Source organism: Kogia breviceps, chromosome 3 (genome assembly GCF_026419965.1).
Source record: "Kogia breviceps isolate mKogBre1 chromosome 3, mKogBre1 haplotype 1, whole genome shotgun sequence".
NCBI lineage: Eukaryota > Metazoa > Chordata > Mammalia > Artiodactyla > Physeteridae > Kogia > Kogia breviceps.
The window spans coordinates 5106998-5124111 of NC_081312.1; the positions used below are offsets into that span (position 1 = coordinate 5106998).

Genomic DNA, 17114 nt, shown 5'->3' on the forward strand with positions numbered 1-17114 from the left:
AATAGATGTCGCCTTTCCTTGGGTCCTCACACAGCCTTCCTCTGTGTGCGAGCTCTCCTGGTGACTCTGCCTCTTCTTATATGGACACAAGTCATACTGGGTTAGGGCTCCACCCTTACGACCGCATTTAACCTTCAGTACCTCCTTAAAGGCCCTATCTCCAAATACAGTCACACTAGCGATTAGAGCTTCAACCTATGAATTCAGGGGGACACAATTCCATCCATATCAGTGTCCTAGACCACAGTCCTCTGTTAAACACCCAGATGGAATACAACACTGTAAATACGGTCTGACAATTTTGGAGATTAGTGGGACAGTCATCTCCTCTGGAGGTAAAACTGATACAGTTTTTGGTCTGTTTTTATTTATCTTGCATGGTTTTGTATTATTTGGGATTCTTTAGGTTGTAAGTGACAGATATTAATGGGAAAAAATGGAATTTATTAGTTCATACAGTACAAAAAAGTGGGCTCATGAATAAGCCTGGATTAAGCAGGGCGGAAAGCGGGACACACAAGCTCAGCGATGCCAGGAGAATTCAGTTTCTTTGGCCTTTGCTGAACCCTACTTCTCTCTCTGGCTTCATTAGCAGACCATCCATCTTTCCCCACATGGTGGTTAAGAAGGTTACCAGTGGGCTTCCCTGGTGGCGCAGTGGTTGAGAGTCCGCCTGCTGATGCAGGAGACACGGGTTCGTGCCCCGGTCCGGGAAGATCCCACATGCCGCAGAGTGGCTGGGCCCATGAGCCATGGCCGCTGGGCCTGCGCGTCCGGAGCCTGTGCTCCGCAACGGTAGAGGCCACAGCGGTGAGAGGCCTGCGTACCGCAAAAAAAAAAAAAAAAAAAAAAAAGAAGGTTACCAAAGATTTGAGGCTTTCATGATCCTGACAGAGAAAACCGGCATGTTTCCTAACAGCTCTAGACCATCAAGGGTCTCATGGAGGACTCTTAGATGACATGCCTGCACCTAAGCCAATCACCACAGTCAGGGGATTGAGTTTTGGCCGCGCCAGGTCTGGGTTGTGTGCCACCCCAGAGTGGCGGTGAGGTGTCAGGCCCACACAAACTGCATGACCAGCTCAAGTTACCAGGGAACGGAAAGCTAGTTCCCCTCTACTTAACCCCTCCTCTCCAAAACGGCTGCTGGGCAAAACACAGGATCTTTCTAGCAATAAGCGCTATTCCAGCAAACAAACAGGTGTGCTAAAAAATATTGTGACTGCCTCTCTCTTTTAAAAAATTTCTTGATCTTTGTGCAACGTCTTACTTATTGCAATAACCTCAAGCTCATCTGTCTCTTTGGCCAGGCGCTAAAAAACAAACGACCGATATGAAGTGGGTAAAGAATGCCCTGGCATCTTAACGCTCCCCATCACTAGGATCTGTACTGGTGAGCAAAACCGCAGCATGCTTCTCCTTCTCACAGTCCTCGAAAAGAGCTAGACTTCATCATGGAAACACCAAGAGTAATTCCATCAAGAGGGTGATATGTTAGAAATTCCTTAAAAACAAAAAAAAACCACCACAGATGGGCACATCTGAGAGAATGAGCATTGTTTAAAAAAAAAAAGGGGCTTCCATGGTGGCGTAGTGGTTAAGAATCCGCCTGCCAATGCAGGGGACACGGGTTTGAGCCCTGGTCTGGGAAGATCCCACATGCCGCGGAGCAACTAAGCCCGTGCGCCACAACTACTGAGCCTGCGCTCTAGAGCCTACGAGCCACAACTACTGAAGCCCGCGCTCCGCAACTAGAGAAGCCACCGCAATGAGAAGCCCGCGCACCGCAACGAAGAGTATCCCCAGCTCGCTGCAACTAGAGAAAGCCTGCGCACAGCGATGAAAACCCAACACAGCCAAAAATAAATAAATAAATTTATTAAAGAAAAAAAAAGCTAACACGTGCACACTGTTGAATGAAATTTACCATTTGGAACTGTCCAAAAATTTCTTGCTGCCAGGGACATGTCAGAAACACACAAAATAAACTGCCTTGGCAGTCCAAATTGGGGTACAACAACGTGAATGACAGAAACATCGTTCTTGATTTTCCAATTGAGTGACTTCATTAAACTCCAAAAACATAAAACCTAGCAAAAACACAATCTAGAAAGAAAATTCAAGGAACATTTTAAAAAACTTTTCAGTTGTAACATGTCAGCTACAGAACTCAGAGACACATAAGACAAAATTCATTCATTCATCGAACAACTCCTCTCACTGCTGTGGCCTCTCCCGTTGCGGAGCACAGGCTCCGGACGCGCAGGCTCAGCGGCCATGGTTCACGGTCCAAGTCGCTCCGCGGCACGTGGGATCTTCCCGGACCGAGGCACGAACCCGCGTCCCCTGCATCGGCAGGCGGACTCTCAACCACTGCGCCACCAGGGAAGCCCCATGGAACAACTTTTAATTGTCCTTCAAATAGCTAGTAGATGCCGTGTTAGGTACTAGGGCACTAAATGAACTGGCAAATAAAAACTGAAAAAAAGAACTACGCGTTTTAATGTTAACAAAGCACTTTTGCGTATATAATCACACTTTTTTTCACAACAATATTTTACAGATAAGGCAAGTGAGACCCAAAAAGAATAAATGATTTGCCCCAAATTACACAGCCAGTAAGAGCAGAAGCCTGAACTCACTCCTAAATGAGACTTCAAATCACAGGCTCTATTTATTATCTTCTTCCATTTATGTATTTCGCTCTGAATATTCTCTTCTCCCCACCTCTTCTAATTCCCGGGCTCAGAGTCTCCTTCCGCTACAGCAGCATTTTCCAGAGTTAAAACTACAAATTAAGTGTTAGGCAATAAAAGTTCCTTCATCAAACACACATGGGAAACTCGGGGCAAAATTCACACATCTACACACACCCGCCGCTACAGGACTTCTCAGAGCCTTCGTGCTACTCTCCAGGGCATGGGGTGTGCAATTTTTCTCCAACAGCTGACCACAGAACTTTGCTCCCCATGAAGCCCCTTGTATGACTAAGACAGCAGTCAAAAGCACAGGCCTCAGAGTCAAATGGCCCTGGGTTCAAGTGCCGGCTCTGTGTGACGCTGGACAAGTTGTGAAACAGATATGACAATAACAGCAGCTGTCTCACAGGATTCCTATGAGGACAGTAGTACATGTGTTCACGCCTATAAAGTGCTTAGCAGGTTACAATTAACACAGTCAGGGCTCAATAAATGTGATATATTCACTTATCCAATGAAACATTATATAAAACAAATAGTGCCAGAATACCTCACAGACTCTGTTTTACAAAATTAGGGTCAGAATGATAAAAACAAGCATTGACTTTTTAGTTAGAAGACCTTCATCCAATTTCCAGCTTTACCAATTAAGCAGATGTGTAACTCTGAGGAAGTGACCTAACCTCTCTGAACCTTAGGTGCCTCTTAGATAAAATGGTAATAATAATGCCTAGCTCACAGGACTGTTGGGAAAATTAGAGACGATAACAAAAGTGGAATATGGCGGGTACACATGCACACGTAGTATCTTGTTTGCATCTGAATCTAGAAGAACCAGAAAAACTTTCCATTTAAATATGTAACGACTTTTTAACTTCACATGCATTTTTACCAGCTCATACCTTTTCTAAGTCCCTACAGCTGTGAAAAGCTACCACGTGGCCCTTTCAGGCCTTCCTGCTGATCTACTGCCCGGACCAACCCTGCCCGTGCACAGCAGGCCTCACTCCCCAGAATCAGCACCTCTCTCAAAACCCCAACTGTGCCTTCGTGCTCAGTAATGAACAGACGTCAGAGAGGCAGCAAATTGTCCTTTTTCCTGCCGGTTCCCCTTCTAGGGCCTACAACAATGACTGGCATATGGCAGAGGGTTTTAAATAAGTAATAAAAATGAGCAAATAAAAAGTGCTGAGAAGCCAGGCTGCAACCAGCTCTGCTCAGGCGTGACACAGATGGGATGAAGATGCATCAAACACTGCTTCCGCCTTCAAGCATCCCTCAGTCTAGTCAGGAAAATAAGACTGAGAAACTTGAAATATTAGATCATGTGTGTTACACAGCTTGAGTGCCCTATGGGAGTTCAGTAAAAAGAGAAACGGGTTTGGGCGACAGAGGTCAGAAAGGCTCCTGAAGGTAGTGCGGGCAGCCCTGGGGTTTGAAGGGTTTCATGGGAAGAAAACAATGGTTTTGACAGGAAAAGAGTAAAGGAACAAAGCAGGTGATTAAATAGTTAATTGCACTAGGGAATCCTAAGTAAAGAAAAAGGTATGGGCGAATCCTGTAAGTTAATGATCAGTCAAGAAAGCAGGTTTGCTTAACCACAAAACCCAACAGGCTTGTTTAGCAACAAAACCATGCAATAGAAGCAAGAGACGGGCTACCCCCAAACAATAAAACAATGGTGGAATGAGGCCCACATCCTGCCCAGTGACGTCAGTAAGTTAATGATTCCTAGGACATGCTCCTCTACACACACGAAAAACAAAAATGCAAGGAAAAGGTGACATGATACTGAAACCTGAGACGGTTTACTGTATTTCAGTGTGTCGCCGCCTTTTTGCTCACTTCCATTGCTCCACGACAGTCCCAGTTTGACCGTGTAGGGACGAGCGAACTCCCCCGCCTGACGTGGGGGAGGAGGAGGAGCGGATGATGAAAGCTTGACATCTGCTTAAGAGTGAGGAAGAGCGTGGTCTTCTCCGCCGCCCACTTTCCCTTGATCATAAACTGTAGCCCACCCAGTTCTGGGGGCGGCACTCCCTTGCCTGCCCGCCTGCGTCCCTCACACGCGTCCTATACTTACTCATAAACTCTTTCCTTAGCTGTCACTCTGCCTCTCGCGGAATTCTTGAACCGCGTTCTGTGGTTTCAGTTTAGAGACGGGGGAGCAAAGTGGCACGTGCAGATCTGCGACTAAATCCGCTTTTTGGAGCGGAGGGAGGGTTCCTGGGAGTTAAGCTTTAAGAGGGAGCATGCAATGTCAGGCCACAAAGGGCTTCATTTGCAGAAGACAAAGAGGAGCTGGACTGGCGGTGGGCAGAGTTATACTGCGACTCGGTAAAGGGCCATCCCCCCAACACTAGGACCTGTCCCCTGCACGGCCCACCTTTCTGTGAGGCAGGCTGTATTTAAGTTTTCAGTCAGGGCGGGGGAGCTGATTCACACTTCGGGAACCTGATTACCATAATGCCCCAACCAAGACCAGGAAAACAAACAGTTTTATCAACTGTAGCAAAACATATCTGCCTTCCTCCACCTTAGGAAGCTCTAATGCCCTCAACTCTTCAGTAAGTTGGTGAATAACAGAGTCTTCACTCTGGCTTTGGAAGTGCTCCAAGGTTCATTTGACTATGAAAGCATCCTCTCTCCAGGAAAAGGAATTTCATCGCTGAGTACAAACACTTCTTTAAATCATACAGTTGGTTTGATGTCCTGTTCATAAAAGTATATCCAACCACATAGTTTTACCCATCTCCCCGTCTCTCCTGAGAAGGCTCTATCTTGACTCAATACACAGCTTCTGATCCACGGCACACAGTGAAACAGGAAGGACAGAGCTTCTGAATACCCTGGAGGGAGCCCCGGAGGGACACCCACCTTGCTGCTCCGTGTTCCCTTTCCTATGACCCTGTGCTCCAGGGGCGTAGGGGTGATCTCAGGGATGGAAGGGCTCCCGGTTCTCAGTTTTCTCCAGTGCCTCCACAAATAAACGCAGGCTGCCTTCCCTCTCCTCCAGCCCTCGTGCTGAGTTAGACGGAGGCCAAGCTAGTCTCAAAGACACACAGCGAGATCCGTCCTGGCGTCGGGCAGGCCCTGAGGTGGCTGACTGGAGTGAAAGCAATCCGACTGACCTGTAACTGGGCTCGGGATGAACTCCTGAGAGCCACGTGACCAGCTACTAAACCCAACAGACCACACATCAGCAGGCCGTCAGTTCTCGACCCAGTGCTGTGTCTGTACGAGCTCCACACGCTCAACACACCTGGGTTCACTCTGCCGCGGGGGGCGCCAGCTGAACTGGAAAGCACGTGTGACGGCGCCTTTCATTATCCAGGGCTCCCGACTTTCCCCTGCTCCCGCATGGCCGTCATCTTGTTCTCTCTGAACCACATAAATTATTATCTGTATTTTCCAGGTGGACCAACTACATCCCAGTGAAGTTAAGTGGCGTATCTAAGGTAACATAGTATCATTAGAACCTACGGTTTTCAGGTTCCCAAGCTCAGGCTCTCCCCACAAACCCCAACTAGGGAGGTGTGTCATCAGTGGAGCCTCGAAAACAAGTGGACACGCCTGGACTCCACCTCTGGATACCTGGACCCGGTAGGTTGCAGGTGCGACCTGGGCACCTGCGGCAGGTTTCAGCGCACCCTCCCAGTAGGGAACCGCTGTGGGGGGATCCCCAAGTTAAGGTCTTCACGGCGGCTTCTCCTGAGGCCCAGCAGGGCTGCCCCAGGGTGTACCGCGCCGCATCCACAACAGCTCCTGTTGGCCGCCACGGTGCTCTCCGCAGAGCTCCCACCCGTAATTCACTCTGCGTCCCCGAGAGGAGGGCTCACACACCGAAGCTGTCCGACGCGGCCCATGCCAGTCCAACAGACACCTACCGCTCATGTCAGTCTCTGGAGATAAAGAGAGATGACCCCGAGGAATACAGAACAATGAGGAACGGGCCGCGGACTAACTAGGGAGGCACTGGGACCACGCTGACACTTGATGGTGGGCTCTGGCTATGTTATCATGATTAGGCAGAAAGCGGCAGAGTCCCAGTTATGTCAACTTCAGGGAACTTAATTAATCTCTCAGCCCAGTGAATCTGTGCGCCAACCAAGCCGAGATCCAGGTTCTCAGCTGATTAGTCACACCACGGCCAGTTCACCGTGTCATGAACATTTCGGCAGCAAACAGGATTCTCTTCCGCGGGCTGACTGCTGGCACTCTGAGTCCGAACGCCAAGGAAACGGGGAGATCAGAGGCGCTCCCCATCCGTAAGAGTGTGTCGGGCCTCCCGCCTGGCTCCTGCGTAATTTCTGATCCAGGATGAGGGTCTGAATTAAATGCTCTGCTGCTTAAGGTAAATTAAAGGGATTAATTTATTGAGTATCTCTACTAAGTGCCAGGAGCCCTGCCAGATGCTTTATATAAGTAATCTCATTTAATCAACACAGTAGCTCTGGGAGGTAAGTAATGTCCCCATCTTACAGACAGGCAGGCGAAACCACGGAGAACTTGGGTAACCGTGCGAAGTAACAAGCCAGCACTGCAAAACATGCATTTCCCACCAATACTACACATTCCCTGAAGGTGAAAAATGTGTACCTCTGCAAAATAGGGGCCTTCAGGGCAGAGAGCAGTGACCATCATGAGGAAGAGACAACCAGGCTGGGTTACCCTGAAAAGAGTGAGAAAAAAATCCCTTCTCCTCAGGTTTTACCAGCCAAAACGTGGCTAAGAGCGCACCGCCCCTGGCTCCCGGCTCCCGGCTCCCGGGCCTCAGCTCCCGCACTGCTGCCAACAGCCCTTCCCTTTATTGTCACCCACCCAAATCCTATGCTTCTCTAAGACGCGCTCCAAGAGACGGCCCGGCCCGGCCTGCAAGTCTCCCTAACTTCCACAACAGCAAAACCAGATCCTCCCAGCCCAAGCACCTTATCCGGACCCCTGTGGAACTTCTCCTGGTTTTCCCTGGATTCCTTTGTCTTTGGCCACCCCCACGCCATGCTTTTTTTTTGGTTTTTTTTTTGCGGTACGCGGGCCTCTCACTGTTGCGGCCTCTCCCATTGCGGAGCGCAGGCTCCGGACGCGCGGCCTCAGTGACCATGGCTCACGGGCCCAGCCGCTCCGCGGCACGTGGGATCCTCCCGGACCGGGGCACGAACCCGTGTCCCCTGCATCGGCAGGCGGACTCTCAACCACAGCACCACCAGGGAAGCCCCCACGCCATGCTTTTGGCGTGGGATAGTAATTCCCTGAGGGCAGGACCAAAGATGACACGTATTTGCATTTTCTCCTGATGTTCAGGAAGTGCTTTGCTGGATGAAGGGCTATCCTAATAGCAAAAAGGACCTCCCACCTCCAAAAGGACACACCTACCCAGTTCGGGGACTCTTCTGCAACCTTCCTAAGTAACTAGCAAGAGTTACACAGCCCCACGCTGGTGTCGTATTCCGGGGCTTATTCCTCTAGGTAATGAGTCCAGTTAAAATTCTTTCCCCTTAGTTCAGTTTTGCTTTGTTTTCTATATAAGAGACCAGAATGCTAAGCAAAGAGAAATGGGAGATGGAAACAAAAATTGTTTTGTAAAGCAACACCTGAACTGGTTAACCATGAACTGATTCCAAAATATAAAATGCAAACATTTATAGCAAAGTTTTATAATTTATACACTTCTTTCCTGTATGTTATCCTCAAAATAGCCCCTTTCCTCTAAGTGAGGTTAAGAGAGATAACGTGACTTCTGCAAGGTCCCAGCTTTTAAATTTACATTGTATGAACTGCAGGGGAGTCTGATTCCACAACACTGCTTCGCTTTGAGTGAAACTCAACAACTGTAACACTTACTTAATCATGGAGAATAGACTGGTATTTTTAAATCTATCTGCATGGCCATCCTACAGCTAAATTACCTGTTTCGCAAAATAAGTTTTGCTTGTGGCTAGACAGACATTCGGCGAGACTGTCAAGTCAGTGAAACTTGTCTGGCCTTCCCTCTCTGCTGCTCTACTTTTCTCTCCCTCCACCCTCCACCCTCCGCCCATGTACTCCAACCAGGTGCCCCTACCACCCCCTACTAAAGACCCACGTGGCTGTGTACACTAATAGCCCTGGGGGGTCAGACAGCGTGACTGTCCGCTCCCCAAAGTTAGGGACTGTGACTTACTCAAAGTTATTCTAATGCCCACAATATCGGTAGTGTAGACATTTAATAGTCAGACATTTACCAATCCCTCCTAGAGCCGATACTAGGCTAATCGTTGGTAGTGAGGTAAGATCACTAAGTTATGCCTCCTGGCCTCCGAGAGCTCATACTTTAGTAGGGCAGAAGGATGTGAAAGACACTGATTGTTACACAACGGCACTATAGTAAGTACTATTGATACACAGCTACATCACTCGGAGCCGGAGCCGTGGGAGCTAGGAGGAGGGGTCAGCCTCTTCTACCCTTGGGGGCAGAATATTCCTCTTCTATTCCCGGGCTTTTCCCACAGTCAGGGAGGTGAGCCAAGTGCCTGGAGCTACAACAGGCTCTGGGCTCAGAGGAGACACTCAGAAAGGCTGTGCTGGCTGGAAGACACAAGGTCAATTCATAGGATGGCATTGTAGGCCCAGAGTATCAGAGAAAGAACGACTGAACTGAAATTGGCCAGATCCCCATAACTGCGGGGTGACTTCAGGGAAATTACCTCACCCCTTTGAGCCTCTGTTCTCATTTCCTTCACTCACTTAACATTATTTATGGATTGGAGGTTTTGGGACAGTCCCATGTCTCTGAGCCTCTGTTTTCATTTTTATGTGGGTTAAAGTTACCAGGGGGCAAAGCAGCTAGCAGTGTCTGGTACACAGTAGGTACTCAGTGATCAAGTTTCTGTACCTTCCCTTTCCCTGCCCAGCCCAGTTTTTCCATCTCCTGTTGATCTGAGATTTATTTCCTCACCACAGTGTGAAAGTCACTGTACCTAAATATCTGTTTCTTCAAGGGATTACAGGGCCCTGGGGAACGAGAGGGGCTAAGCTGGCCTGGGCTCCAGACACCGGAACGGGGTGGCGGGGCTCTCCTTGTTTGCGAACTTCAGGTCTCCCCCGAGGCCACTCATTTTAACTCCTCTCAATACTCCAGGGAGAGGGCAAGAAAAGTGCCAACACTTCCCAAGACGAGACATAAAGTTAAATTAATAAAGAGCCAGTTTGAATTTGAATCCAATCCTTCCATAATAATGTTTTACTTAAAAGTAAAATAAAACAAAACAGACCCAAAGTAGTAACTTCTCATTTTTATGTGACTGACACATTGCAACTGTGGATTTTAAATCCTGGAGCTGGTACACCACATTCCTTCCGGAAATAAATCAGGGTAAGTGGCAGGAATTCTGAGAAACAGCAGTTTCTGATTTGGGTTCCATTCTCACTTGAGGGATTATGAAGCCGAAAATCACATTTCAAACTCTTTATTCCAGGGTCGGTAAGGGGAGGCAGCCATTATTCTGGGGCAAGTGGTGGAAGAAAAACTAGACAGTATTCCACAAAGCTGTCTCCAGCAGGGCTCAGAGGATAGCCTCTGTGGTGTGCAGTAACAGGTAAATGTTGACTTAAAACTCTCAGTTCAGCACACACCTCGCCTAAGAAGTTTTTTTTTTTTTAAAGCAAAACCACAAATGCAGTGTGTGTCCCAGCACAGCCAGCTAGAACAGCTGGCCTGGTGTTAGGACAACACAGTCTTGCAGTCAGTGGAAGGCAGAAACCCCCTAACCAGCTGGAAAATGCTGGCCCGGCCTCGCAAGTGCTCAGGACCCTGCAGCTCTCTAGGCTTGGGCCCTGGGCCCCCGCAAGTCATGACAATCAGCAGCCCATCCTAGAGCGAGAGCATCGCGGAGATTCCTTGTGAAACGTGGTCGCAGTTCTCTGGCACTCCTGCAACGGGGGTGTGCGGAGGACACTTCACATTTTTCTCAGGAGGTCAGATGTCAGCTTTTCGACATGCTCTTCTGAACCAGCGCACTCAGCGGGCACCATGGTACCATCCCAGGCCTGCGCCGAGCTAGCCAGAGAGCTTGCTTGCTTTTTCTTCCTTATTAAGTCCTCGTGAAAATGAACTGCGTCCGCCACTTACTAAGGCCTTACTGTGTGTCAAGCAGTTTTAGGCACTAAGGAGACAAAGTTAAGAACAGACAGGATTGACAGACCACACTGGAACTCAAGAGTCCAACAGGGAGTAACGGCAGGTAAGCGTGTCTGTCAACCAGACTTCCTTTTAAAACGAACGTGGCCCCTGCGCTCTTGGAGTTGGGTGTGTGTTCGGAGGCCTGTGTCCACAGATGACCTGATGGAGACCCCCAGGGTCCTCTCCTCCCTTTATACCCATGTGGAAAGAGTGCTATAACGTATTAAGTAAGTTTGTGTTATCTCATTTAATTCTAACAGTATTATAGACTTCCTTGGCAAGAACGACTATCCCAATTTTCAGTTGAGAAAACTGAGACTTAAGAACGATGCAGAGGCTGGCCAAGCCCACAGGGGGTACACGGCCGAACGAGGATAACAAAGCAAGCCCCCCGGCTCTTGCCCCAGTGTTCCCTTCCACCGCCGCCCCGTGAGCGTGCCCCCCTCACGCCTGCACCCCCGCCGTGGCCCACGTGCCTGTACCTGAACTGCAGCTTCTGGCTCCTCCCTGTACCTCCCTCCTTGCCTCTGCCACAGACTTCCCACCTCAACGACAACAACAACGTCTGCTTTCCCCAAGCCAATGGTTCTCAAAGTCTGGTCCCCAGAACTGCAGCATCAGGAAACCTGGGAACTTATCGGACCCACAGATCCTGAAGCCCCATCCCAGACCTGCTAGATCTGACACTCTGGGGGTGGGTTTTCATGAGCGCTCCGGCTGATTCTGCTGCGTGCTATAGCTTCAGGACCAACCTGACCTAAACGAAAAAGCTAAGCTCCTCTCAAGCCGCCGTGTTGCCCCACCACAATCACCTGGCCCCCATGCGCATAAGCCCCACGACTAAAGAAGAAAGCCACCCGTCTGGACCCGTGCAGCCGTCATAAAATGCAATCATAGTCAGCGAAATTCTTCAGGCAGAAACTTGAAGGGTAACAGACTTCCCCTTTCTGCTCTACTTTCCCACTTTCTCAGCTCAGCAGAGCAGTGGCCTTCAACTCTACCCCCTTCCACCTCAGCAGACCCAGCTCTCGGCACCTGGACTAGGAGCTGCCACGGTGGGGGTGGGTTTGTTGATACGCATCCCTCCCCGCTGACTACAAAATGCAACGAAAGGCTCCAAGCTTGTTCAAGACAGAAGCCAAGACTTACTCCATCTCAAACAAACGCTAGCAATAAAGTATGAGCCTCACCACTGTACTACTTTCTATGATTTACAAACCTCTTCCGTAACTCTCACAAGGATCAGGAAAGCCAATTTTGAAACTCGGATTAGAACTCAGGATTCCCAATTCATTCCCTAAGGACCTATCTACTGTTACACGTCAGGCATTAAATAAATTCTTGTGAGTTATCTAGTGGAGCTATCCTAAAACTGTAAGTTCTGGTCACACTGTCACCCCATGTCATCAGAGCATGTTGCCACGTGGAAAGAATGTTCTTTTCACAAACCCAGTCCATTAGAAATAATGCAGAGGCACGCTCTTAAACAAAGGGTAACTTCCTGGATCCAAAGCCCCAAGTTTATAGAAAGGGCGGGCACAACCTCCGTAGCCCCGCTTTTCCTTGTGGAAAGCTGATAATGCTCTCATCCTCTCCCTTGATTTTGATCAAAAGGTCTCTAGTTTCCTCTTACAAGTAATGAAAGGTGGTAATTCTATTATCATTTTAATGCCTATCGCAGCAACATTTGGAGGGAACGAGAAAGGCCTGTGGAGGTTCCCACACAATCACTTCTTCGCCCGTCAATATGGTATTTACGTTCAGTTCTAAAATACACAGAAATTCCGTCTGAGAAATGAGAAGCTGTCAGAGGTTAGAAACAGACACGCTGTCTTCCGTATGCTCCGAAGAGGTGGAGCCGTGCACAAGAACGAGCGGTAACCCTCCCACCCGCCCTCCTTTATTTTCATTTCTTAGAGACCGTCTCTTCTGGAGCGCCCCTCCCCACATTCACACCCAGGGAGGAGAGACGGAGGAACGAGAAGGCGTAAGATCCACACAAGACTAATCTGGAGCGTTGATAATCACAGCAGCTGAAAAGCCGAGGAAAGCAAAGAAGGACCCTGTTAACAAAACATCACGAGGGTCCTTCCCAGAAAACTGCCCAGCCACCAGATCACTATGCACAACGAGCAAAATCAGAGCCCAGATCAAATCTTGACTAAGCAGACAGACTTGCAGGATTTTCACCTTCACCGCTACAATTAGCGTTTTTTAAAAGAGCAGTCAGGCTCCGTGAGTTTGACAAAGGAAGAAAAACAAAAGGCAGCAAGAGACTCCTTCTGGATAAGCAGCTCCTATTCTGTATTCATACCTCTACACCAGCAACAGCACAGCTCAGATGAGGCACAAGGTGGGGTCCTCGGCACATCCACACACGATCAACCCAATTACCCACGCTGCATCTGTCCTGCAGTCAACAGTCTGGACCGGTACCACCTCCGCGCCTCCCACCCCCGTGACCGGGAGAAACCCCGCCACAGAAAAGAACCCTTCTTTTGTGAGAACCAGCCAGAGCCTAAACTGTCATTACACAGCAAAAACCCAGCGAGAACAAAAACACAGGGGCAGACTGATGTAGAAAAGCCAGAACATACCTGAATTCTTCAAATGCAAACATGACCTAGTCAGAGACAATCTCCTTATACTGCCTGGTAGCCTTTCTGGTTCGGAGGACAACCATTTAGTCAATCAGATGGTGCAAAGTGCAGAAGAAAGAGGCGGGGTCTGCACCCCCCAACCCCCCATACTCTGAAGTAGAAGGCTTTCTGCAGACGGGCCTGCAGCCTCCAGCTCAGCCAGCTGCTGACGAGCGGCAGCTGACAGGCAGGCAGCTAGAGGACCACGTGATCGTTCCAGCAAGTCTGATTAACGCAGCGAACGCTGAGGCTCCGCGCCGGGAGCTGGGTCAGTCCCGGGCAAGAAGTGGAACCCCAGGCGCGCCTGGGATCCTGGGGAAATCACACAACACACGCCCCCAACGAACAGTACGGGGGATGGGGTGGGGGGCAAGAGCGTAAAGGCACGAGAGCGCAATCTGTTCCCCCGCGCTCTGCGGGGTCACCTCACCCCCCCGCGGCCACCGCCGTGCTCAGGGTCATGTACAATGACCACCGCGGGCAGCGAACGCAGAGGAGACTGATCCCGGGCTGCGGGTTACCGGAAACTCTTCAGAATTCTGTACTTTACCCTTCCACTCTCAAACGTTATTTTAGCACCAATGCACAAGCTGCTCTGGAATGACAGAATTCACATTTTATGCCCAGCACTTTACCACGAACAACATCACCTTGTAGGTCAACCAGGATGCGTGACCTCATTTATCTGATTATTCATTTATTGAGTACCTAATATGTACCAGGCTCCAATTCCTTGAAGTATAAAAACTGCTGTAATAATTTCAGAACAGAAGTTAAGGAAAAGGAAACGAGACGTCAGCCAAAAAAAGAGGAATGTTTCCCCGTTTGTGAAGCCCGAGCTGGTGAGATTTGGCAAGTGGGCTGAGGCTGTGCTCTGAAAGTTGCCATTAAGGAGAACTGTCAGCATCTGGGTTGCAAATCCTTTTTTTTTTTTTTTCTGGTACGCGGGCCTCTCACTGCCGTGGCCTGTCCCGTTGTGGAGCACAGGCTCCGGCTGTGCAGGCTCAGCGGCCGTGGCTCACGGGCCCAGCCGCTCCGCGGCACGTGGGATCTTCCCGGACCAGGGCGCGAACCCGTGTCCCCTGCATCAGCAGGCGGATTCTCAACCACTGCGCCACCAGGGAAGCCCTCTTAGTCTGATTTTGATGTCCGCCTATTTTAACCCTCAGTTCCTCGGTGGTCACGGGATTAAGTAAAAAATGTCTCAGCACAACACATGAAGTCTTATTTCTCCAACTTTCTTCCATTAGAACTTTTCACAAACCCCCAAATTCAGCTGGACACTCCCAGTTCCCAAAATACACCAGGCCCTCTGTCCTCTGGCCCCCAGGCCAACTAGCCCAGATTATCTCTCGCTGCCCACATGGCCTGCAGCCTTCCACCGTGGCCCCCATTGTTCCCTCGGCTGCTCCTTCCCCAGGAGCCGGAACCACCCGCAGGACAGTCAGCTGCTCTCTCTGCCGTCAACTGCGCTGCGCCGCAGCCTCCTGCCCACGCCACGTCTATGAGGCCCTTGAGGGAGGTCTGTGTGAGGTTCATGTTTGTATTCCCAGGTCCTGGTAGAGAGCTTGACAGGGAGGAGTGACCCAGTGAAGGTTTGCAGAGCGAACCCCCGCAGCTCTCCATCAGGGAGAAAAAGCAAGCTAGCGCCGTGTGTGCATTCACACAGGTGCTCAGGATGAAGGCGCTGTGCTCCTCTTTAGAGAAATGAAGTGATGACGGACAACTGAGGCGGCTGACTGGTGAGCAGGACACTCTGGGGAATTCTCTGTCCCTCAAACCACACAGCAATCGTCAACTAAGCCAACCCAGATGCCTTCCACGGTATTCCGGACAGCCTCTGCCGAGACCCCCTAGTGACGGCAGCTTCTTGGCAGCATTGTGATAGATCAGAAAACGCAGGAGAGGCAGAGTCACTAAATAACCCAAGTTTAAGTCCCAGATCTGCCACTTACTAACTCTGCGATCACTGGTAGCCTGAGACTCCCTGTATGTAAAACTGGAAGAACGCGGATCCTGCCCGGGCCTCTGTCACAGGACGGGGGCAAGGACCCTACAAGGCAGGACTTGTGAAAGTTCTTTACAAGCATGTAAAGTTATAGACGGTGTTCTTCATGGTCTTCATTACTTCACAAGGTGGTCTCTCGCCGACAGTGCTGACAGCTGGATGGCTCTTCTTTATGTAAGGCCACCCTGTCACTGAAGTTCTGTCTGTTCCCTAGGAGCTCATGTAATTTTTTTTTCCCCAGGGGGAAGAGGGGCAAGGTATTTCTGTCCTATGATTCTCAGGACAGGAATATAAATGGATAAATGGATAGGCAGATAAAATCATTGTCCTAAGTCCTTAAAAAAAAAAAAAGCAGTAGAGTTTACCCAAGTCTTAGGAAGAACAATTTACCCATATCAAATCAAATGATATGATGTTTTAATTTATTAAACTACCTGGTTAGAGTCACAGGTGGATAGGGTAGGGGCAAGCTTCTCGAGGGGAAGGAGACAGCAGGCCGAGCACCCACTACCCATCCTTCCCACCCTTGAGGGCAGGGTAGTAAACAGCAGACACCCCACAATGACTTGACGGATCTGTTGGTTGGTCTAAATGTCAAAACCTACATTCCTGGTACTCTCTGCAAGGTATGGGGGGAGCAGCGGGGCCTTAGCTCCCAGAGATGTGGCATGGTTGGAACTGCCAGATGTGCTCTACCGTGGCCACCAGGAAGGTCCAGCGTGGTGATGAGGCCTGGTGGGTTAGAGAACCTTTGGACTTCACGCCTGGTTTCCACCAGTGACTCGAGAATATCCTCTTGGAGAGCTGGTTATACCTTTCAGGGCAATTCTTTTAAGGTCCTAGTAGAGTTGATAGAAATGGTGAAAAATGGCCATATCCTAGCACCAAGTGTATTTGAGACATAATTTTATGAGATTCCCCAATTTACTAATAAGAGAGCAGAGGCCACAGTGGTTAAGTAACTCGCCCAAGATCATATTGCTATAAAGTGGCGGAGCAATGACTTGTACCCGGGTAGGTTTATTTATTTATTTATTTGGCTGTGCCGGGTCTTAGTTGCAGCATGAGGGATTTTTAGTTGTGGCATGCATGCAGGATCTAGTTCCCTGACCAGGGATCAAACCCAGGTCCCCTGCATCGGGAGCGTGGAGTCTTAACCAGAGGACCACCAGGGAAGTCCCTCCTGCACCTGGTTAGGTTTAATGCCAACGTTTTTAACCCCTGTGCCCGCTTGGGGTTCCAACGCCACAGATCCAACTGCCTCAGGCTACCTCCCTAAGAGGACTTATTCCGCAGCTGTGGCCCTGAGACAGGGCTGGGACATGGCAAACCTTTGCGGTTCTTTCATCCAGCTGGCCCTGGCTAATCCCCAGATTTCATAGCCAGACAAGAGACCGCTAAGGGCTGAAAAAGTGGTTCAGCTGCCCCAGGAAGTAGGAAAACCTGAGCTGACATGGCCTTCGGACCAGACTGGGAAGGAGAGTGCTTCAAAGGCTGGGCAGTCGCACCTGACCACCTGACAACTGGTGACACCAAAGGGTCGCGAACAGGGACTCCTGACCACACCACTCCTCTCCAAGTGGCACTTCTGTGACCACACAATGCTTTAA

The 17114-nt window shown here is 49.7% G+C and overlaps 1 protein-coding gene across 9 annotated transcripts in view; it reads right to left on the bottom strand.

The window, feature by feature from the left end:
* The window catches only part of EVL (Enah/Vasp-like), a 162094-nt gene that overhangs the window by 111267 nt on the left and 33713 nt on the right, over positions 1–17114 (bottom strand). Inside the window, exon 1 of one of the 9 annotated variants that reach the window (XM_059058376.2) lies at positions 13455–14023. The exons of 4 other annotated variants lie outside the window; for them this stretch is intronic. In XM_059058376.2, the coding sequence (XP_058914359.1) occupies positions 13455–13477 (23 nt within the window). In that variant the 5' untranslated portion in view covers positions 13478–14023. Of the gene's footprint in view, positions 1–13171; positions 13300–13454; positions 14024–17114 lie in introns of those variants that run through there. 4 more of the 9 variants (XM_059058374.2, XM_059058377.2, XM_067027765.1 and 1 more) reach the window with 4 other exon arrangements.